The sequence below is a fragment of the Ipomoea triloba genome, chromosome 3 (assembly GCF_003576645.1).
Source record: "Ipomoea triloba cultivar NCNSP0323 chromosome 3, ASM357664v1".
NCBI classification, from domain to species: Eukaryota; Viridiplantae; Streptophyta; class Magnoliopsida; order Solanales; family Convolvulaceae; genus Ipomoea; species Ipomoea triloba.
The window spans coordinates 31,689,887-31,697,526 of record NC_044918.1 but is presented as its reverse complement, the minus strand read 5'-3'; the positions used below and the strand labels follow the sequence as shown (position 1 = coordinate 31,697,526).

At 38.0% G+C, this 7,640-nt stretch overlaps 1 protein-coding gene across 1 annotated transcript in view; it reads left to right on the top strand.

Annotated features, from left to right (window-relative positions):
* LOC116013443 (callose synthase 5-like) overlaps positions 1–4,178 on the top strand; it is a 15,784-nt gene extending 11,606 nt beyond the window's left edge. The window contains exons 36-42 of the mRNA XM_031253204.1: positions 91–174; positions 815–927; positions 1,002–1,231; positions 2,042–2,839; positions 3,090–3,140; positions 3,304–3,489; positions 3,704–4,178. Coding sequence (XP_031109064.1) covers positions 91–174; positions 815–927; positions 1,002–1,231; positions 2,042–2,839; positions 3,090–3,140; positions 3,304–3,489; positions 3,704–3,934 — 1,693 coding nt within the window. The 3' untranslated portion in view covers positions 3,935–4,178. The remainder of the gene's footprint in view (positions 1–90; positions 175–814; positions 928–1,001; positions 1,232–2,041; positions 2,840–3,089; positions 3,141–3,303; positions 3,490–3,703) is intronic.
* The last annotated feature ends 3,462 nt before the right edge of the window (positions 4,179–7,640 follow it).

Genomic DNA, 7,640 nt, shown 5'->3' with positions numbered 1-7,640 from the left:
CCCCCCCCCCCCCCCCCTTGAGCTTCAGGCCACACCTATACAATCAGATTTTTTATTATATCTGATGAACCATCAACACATGAACTGCAGTGTTTCTTCTTTGGCTTGGTTTATGTCAATGCAAGAGACTAGCTTTGTTACTATTGGTCAGAGAGTTCTTGCAAGGCCTTTGAAGTATGTTCCTTCTTCTTTAACCACTTAACTATTTACTTGTATTGTCAAAGCGTGCATCTTGTATACTGAAGTGATATCCAGGTGACTGTTTGATACATGGATATAATTTCTTTCTTCAATCAAATCCAAATGCAAATGGCAGAAAGAGTATTAAGAGAAAATGTGTGCTCTGTTAAGGGAGTGAGGAGATTGTCATCTTGTCCATCTAGCAATGCACTTATTTTGTTGTTATGCTCTCTACCTTGTACACAGCTAACATATCTATGGGCTTGAATTTACTTTTGATTAGGGAAAACCAAAATTTATTTGTTAAAAGGATAATTTGATGATCTGCCTTTGGTAAGATTTATCAGAAAAGATTGTCATGACTTAGAGCGAAAGGTTTAGTGTTTGTTAGAGATAGTGGACTAAATTAGGTAGTGGATTATTACCTAATATATAATACTCTGTATTATGGTAGGGGATCATTACCTAATATATAATATTAGGGTTGGCGATGTCTCTCCCTCTCTCCTATATAAATGTGTATCAATGTATGAAGAAGATACAGAGAAATATAAGTGTTTAAGCTACTGCCCAAACCTAGCCTCTCCCTTTTAGTTCTTAACAGTGTTAAATGTTCTTTATTTGTTGGATTCAGGGTTCGTTTCCACTATGGACATCCAGATGTCTTCGATAGAATTTTCCATATTACCCGTGGTGGCATCAGTAAATCTTCTAGGGGCATCAATCTTAGTGAGGACATATTTGCAGGTAGTATCTTAAATTTAGTTCTCTTGTTCATACAAAGCTTCAGAAATTTCTCATTAACATGTTTAACTTAATAGGTTTTAACTCAACATTGAGACGTGGAAATGTTACCCACCACGAATATATCCAAGTGGGAAAGGGACGAGATGTTGGTCTTAACCAAATCTCTCTTTTTGAGGCAAAAGTTGCATGTGGTAATGGGGAGCAGACACTCAGCCGTGATGTCTACAGATTAGGACATCGTTTTGACTTTTTCCGAATGCTATCTTGCTATTTCACAACCACTGGCTTTTATGTCAGTTCAATGGTAATTCTATTGCTTTTCATTAATCATTGGTACTGCTACCTTTCCTAACTTGGCTGATTTGGTGTGAAATTGCTACAGAAATTGGAAAAGGGGCTCACAAAATGAAACTAAGGCTTGTTCTGAATAGCATTTACAAGTTGCTATTAGTAGATCTGTTCTTTCTTTTGAAACCACATTTATCATTCATCTGTTCTATTGAAATTGAGGGATTGAAAGATCTCAAGGATGGTGAATAGCCACCACCTGCCACTCTACCAGTTAGGTTGAAACTCAACATATGAGAAACTAGAAGAGATGTATATTAATAATAATACTAATATTGTGTTGTGTACATTCTTAGGGAGATATATGCTTATATAGGAGTATAATGGGCTATGTTACAACTAGGGCTACACTACGGTTTCTACTTTCTATATTTGAACACATTCATTTGAATCATAGCTTTACAAGTGAAGGGTACATTTGCTGTATGTTTTACCAAATTTGTAATCCACAGAGAAGTTGGAAAGAGACAAGAATGAGAAAATTAGGAATCAAGTATCTAATAGATCTCTAATGTTATTATATGAATAGCCTTTTTTTTTTTTTATTTTTTTATTTTATAAAAGAACAGGAATAAATTCTGAATTCTGATTGCAGGATACTGCTCATATGGATTACCTGAAACAGTTCTATACTTTGTTATCTCCAGTTACATTTCATTTGAATAGTAGATTGCTTGGAATTTGGAAATCCTAATTCAACAAACTTCTTTTATATGTTTTTTTTTTTTTTTTTTGCTAACGATATGACTGTTTCTTTATGATGCAGATTGTGGTCCTTACAGTTTATGCATTTTTGTATGGAAAACTCTATCTTTCATTGAGTGGAATGGAAAAGGCAATAGTTAAATTTGCAAGATCTAAGGGGGACAATGCTCTTAAAGCCGCCATGGCTTCACAGTCTATTGTTCAGCTTGGTCTATTGATGGCTTTGCCCATGATTATGGAGATTGGACTAGAAAGAGGGTTTAGAACTGCTCTAGGTGATATGATCATTATGCAGCTTCAACTAGCAGCTGTATTCTTCACCTTTTCTCTGGGAACAAAGCTTCATTATTTTGGTCGCACTGTTTTACATGGCGGAGCTAAATACAGAGCAACTGGACGTGGTTTTGTTGTGCGACATGAAAAATTTGCTGAAAACTACAGAATGTATTCAAGGAGCCATTTCACTAAAGGTCTGGAAATAATGATTTTGCTCATAGCTTATCAAATGTATGGCGCAGCAGCTCCGGATTCTGTATCTTTCTTGTTCCTCTCTTTTTCTATGTGGTTTTTGGTAGTTTCATTACTGTTTGCTCCTTTCCTTTTCAATCCTTCGGGATTTGAATGGCAAAAGATAGTGGATGACTGGGATGACTGGGCTAAGTGGATTAGTAACCGAGGTGGAATTGGTGTTCCTGCAACCAAAAGTTGGGAGTCATGGTGGGAGGAGGAACAAGAGCATCTCCAGTACACTGGATTAGTAGGACGAATCTGTGAAGTTCTGCTTTCCTTCCGCTTCTTAATTTACCAGTATGGCATTGTTTATCAGCTACATGTTGCCAACAACAATAAGAGCATCATGGTAAGTAGTACCTCTTAATAGATAATAAAATTTTGTACTGCATTCTGATAAATTGTTTATCAGTTGACTTATGTTAGATCGATAACTGACCATGCAGTTGTTGTTTATCCTTTTCCTGTTCCATAATTTAGAGAGCCAACATCTTAACTGATTTCTTAATTTCTGCTAACAACTCATCATGAGTCACATTTTAATGTTTTTTTTTTTTTTTTTTAATGTTTTATCTTCTTTTTTTCGGATGTTATTACAGGTCTATGGTCTGTCTTGGCTAGTTATTGTTGTAGTCATGATCATATTGAAGGTTAGTACCTAGTAGAGCTCAAGGTCTTGAGTGAAGCTTTTGTGTAGCATTGTAGGGAAATTATTCTGCTGAGTTATGAAATAGCGGTAGCCTCTTCATTCCAACTAGAGTGCTTGATGTGTATCTGAATATAATGTTAAGGTGGTGCATTGTGTATGAGCAGATAGTGTCGATGGGCAGGAAGAAGTTCAGGGCAGACTTCCAACTAATGTTCAGGCTTCTGAAGTTGTTCCTCTTCATTGGGTTCATAGTAACCCTAGTCATCTTGTTTGCATTCTTGAGTCTCACTGTGGGAGATATTTTTGCCAGCTTACTGGCTTTCCTGCCAACAGGATGGGCTATTCTACAGGTAGGTGCATATTTGACAATATTTATGCTGAAAGTTTCGATCTGATATTTTAACATCATATATATATATAATAAAATGAGTTAAGTTGATTTCAATTTGTAGTGATCTAGCTAGGGTCTAGGGAGTCGTGTATATATATATATATCCTTATTTTCGTTATTGTGCTTTAATATATAACAAAAACATATGGATTGGACATATGGGGTGCGTGCAGATAGCACAAGCATGCAGGCCAATGGTGAAGGGCGTGGGAATGTGGGGATCTGTGAAGGCATTGGGAAGAGGGTATGAGTACATAATGGGGTTGATTATCTTTGCACCTGTGGCTGTTCTGGCATGGTTCCCATTTGTGTCAGAGTTCCAGACGAGGTTGCTTTTCAACCAAGCCTTCAGCCGAGGCCTTCAGATTCAACGTATTCTTGCTGGTGGGAAGAAGAACAAGTGAGTGTGGTGGTGGGCAGGCAGGCAGGCAAATCGAGCTAGGAGAGGAGGTGGAGATCAGATAGATTTGAAAATTTCAGAATAATAACTCAGCTCTATTGGTGACACAGTAATTTTTAGCTAGTTAGCTGCAGCTACCTCAGCTTCATGCTTTCTGGTCAGTGGTCACAAAAACTTGTAAGTCCGTAGAAGAATTGTTAAGGCCTTCCTCAAATCCTCAATAGTTAAAATTTTGGTGTGATTTTTGAGGAGTTTTTGTAAGTATGATTAGGAAAGAGAAAATGTGGGTGCAGAAAAAAAAAAAAGGAAAAAAAAAACAAAACAAAAAAAAAAAAACTGGAAAAAAAAGTAATTACCGCACGTGCAATGCACGCGCCCGCCTGGGCGTGAAATATGCGCCTCACGCATTGTGAGGCACAGGTCTCTCCTCACAGGGGGGCCCACAATGTCTGTCAAAATCCCAATATTGAAGAAGAAAAAAACACAAATTTCACTCATTCCCATTTGTTAAAAACTCAATCTCTTGTTTTTAGGTCTAAAAAAACTCATTAAAATTGACTATTGGGGAAGGCCTAATAATCTTTAATGTCCCATTGCCAAAATGTTAAAATTCCTCTAATGACATTCTTCATCCGATCCTTACGCCATCCATAGCCTTGAAATGCTAAGACTTGCAATTAGAGGTGGCCACGGGTCAATTTAGAATCAAACTAGTCCTGAATTGACCCAAAAAAAATCAGGTCTAGGTTTCACCGAGCTTAGGTCGGGCCTAGCATGGGTCGAGCCAGCTTGTATAGGGTCGGTCCAGGTTCTATTAAAACACAAGTTTGGGGCCCAACTCGAAACCGGCCTAGGACTGGGTTCAGGCATGGCCTAATCTCTGACCCAGGCCCAGACTATGGTCCATACGAGTTTGAATTATAAAATGAAATGTTTTCAATTTCTTTAGATAATGCTTCTTCTAATACTAGATCTATGGATTTTTTACTTGAAACCTTACATTTACTTGTTTTTTTTGAAATGGAATATCATAAATTCATTAATTCAAATGCTCAATACATGAAGGAACAGAAGAAACCTTACATTTACTTGTTAATTGCCAATTATTGCATATTATGGGTCACACTTGGGTGAGACCGTCTCACGGATCCTTGTTTGTGAGACGAGTCGGGTCGGGTCAAAGCACCATGCAAATGTCATACTTATATGTGCAAATGTCATACTTATATGCTCAAATATAACACTAATCAATAATACCATTTTTGTTACTTATAAGAGAAAAAGTAATACATTTTTCATAATAAGTAATGTTGAGAAGTGCCCTTACTTATAAGGGAAATATAATACTTTTGAGGACAAATGTAATACTTTTAAATCGAAATGTAAAAGTATTGTATTTTCCCTTAAAAGTATTACATTTACCCTTATAAGTAACAAAAATTTTATCCCTGATTAGTATTACATTTGAGCATATAAGTATGACAGTTGTCCATATAAGTGTTACATTTGCATCTTGACCCGACCCGACCCGTCTCATGGTGAGACGGTCTCACACAAGTTTTTGCCGCATATTATATATTGTATCGATCGATGTTCTAAGTTTATGTGTTCAAGAAGGACTTCAAAGTCAGTGATTTTGTTAAGTCGAAAATGTGCTAAATGGCTTAGTTACCATAGAAACAAAATCAAAAAAAAAAATTGACTTCAAAATATTGTGTGCACAAACATGAAATAACATGATTTAAAAATAAAATAACATTTTAGTTATTTTTTATTTAAAAAAAAAAAGACATCTTAAGTTAGTAGAAAATATTATTAAGTTTTAATTTTGAAATGAATGGTTCAAATATTATTTTAAATAAAAAATATTAATTAACATTATTGTATCAAATATATATATAAGAAATAAATAATAAAAATCTCAGGCCTAGCCTTAGACCGGCCTAGGCCAGGCATGGGACCGGTCTGGGGAGCTCGGGCCTAGACTAGGCCCAGCATGAGATTGGCCCAAGTAATTCAGGGCTGATCCCAGTCTGTGCTCTGCTGGACGATGTAACACCCCGGACCTACCTTCCCGTACATCCGAGGCATTACCGCTACACCTAGAGAGAGAGTTCTATCATTCCGCGTTAAACCTCACTCTAGGTGCACAGGCTAAAGGAACTATTCTCATCACAATAATCACTCAACAGGTACTTAACACTTTCATACATAGCAACTGGTGAAGCTTCATTAAGCAAAGTATATAATGTTGCAAAAATACATACATAAGATTGACCCACGGGCCAAAATACCAACAAGGTTCCACCTAGACGCAACTGGTCATACCTAGCCATCACCGAGGCTACAAAAAAAATATATGTACACCAAAAATTTCCCAAAGACTCCCAAAGATCCAACGTCTAGTCAAGCATGCGGTACACGGGGCCAGTGAACTCTCCCCAGACCAGGTGCCACTCCCCCTCATACCAGGTAATATGGTCCAAAAACCGAGAAGTGGTTATGACCATCGACCACTCCTCCCAAACATCCCGAGGGCTAGGGTCCCAAGGGTAGGGGTAGTGCACAATGAACTCCAGGGGATCGCTACCATCTAACGGCTCTATGGGGTAAAAGCCGTAAGCAGCCTGGACCTCGTCCATAACCGGGCAAGAGACAAAAGGAGCCGACGGAGCCATAGGAGTATCTGGGTTGGTGGGAGCCTCGGGAGCATAACCAGGTGCGTATGGGTCTTCTCCCTCCATCATCTGTATGTAATCATCATAATCCATGCCCTGACACACATACTCCGGTGAACTTTCGGAGTTCACCGGGCTGCAAGAACTGACACTAGACGGCATCTGATAAGAACACAGTGAAGTGTAGTTAGCACAACGGCTAAGTAAGGATATCCATGGGTTATTCAAAACTAAATAAAGGTTTTGTAAAAATTGTTACATAGAAACCCTATACCTTACTCATCTGCAAGATTCTACCTGCAACAGTCATAAATAGCAACTTGCATACATTATGATCACAATTCCATAACGTCTCATAACATTTTCCCTCTTGACAGGGTCATTTGATATTCATTTACATACTCAACAATATATTGCTAAACAATTAAACATACTAGTAAGTAGTATAAAACATAAGTCACATATCTTGCTTGTGATCACTTTAGTAGAAACCTTTCCCTCATAATGAGATGCTCATCACTTTTCACCTCTCAAAGAGAGAGATCACCCACAACCTTTGGGTACTTAAAAATTGTTACATCTCTCTTTCCCGTAGCTACGGAGTAACTACATTCGTATTTCGAAATTCCACTTAGTCCTAGATAGAAAGTGTGAGGCCTTTGGAGTTCTTTCCCCACTTTTGACCACTTGGATCGTTGAACTCGGGTTCAGTGGTCATCGCCCGGTCTAATACTGATCCCCTGGACTTATAGGAGCGTTGGAATGACTCCTAGCTAGCCTCACTAGGTTCATAAGAACGACACCTACCCGAACATAGAGTGACTATACTTAAGTGTGCACACCCCCGTAGGAGTACCTTTTCCTTCCGGGTGATATAGTACTCGGCGAATAGACTTCGCCCACAGTATGATTGATCATACACATAATTACCATGCGGAATAGGCACTTTAAGCTCATCTTTATTTCGTGGTTAACAAGATCCTTCACCACTTTTACTAGAACTAAGGTTTGAAAACATTTTTCTACTCTTTC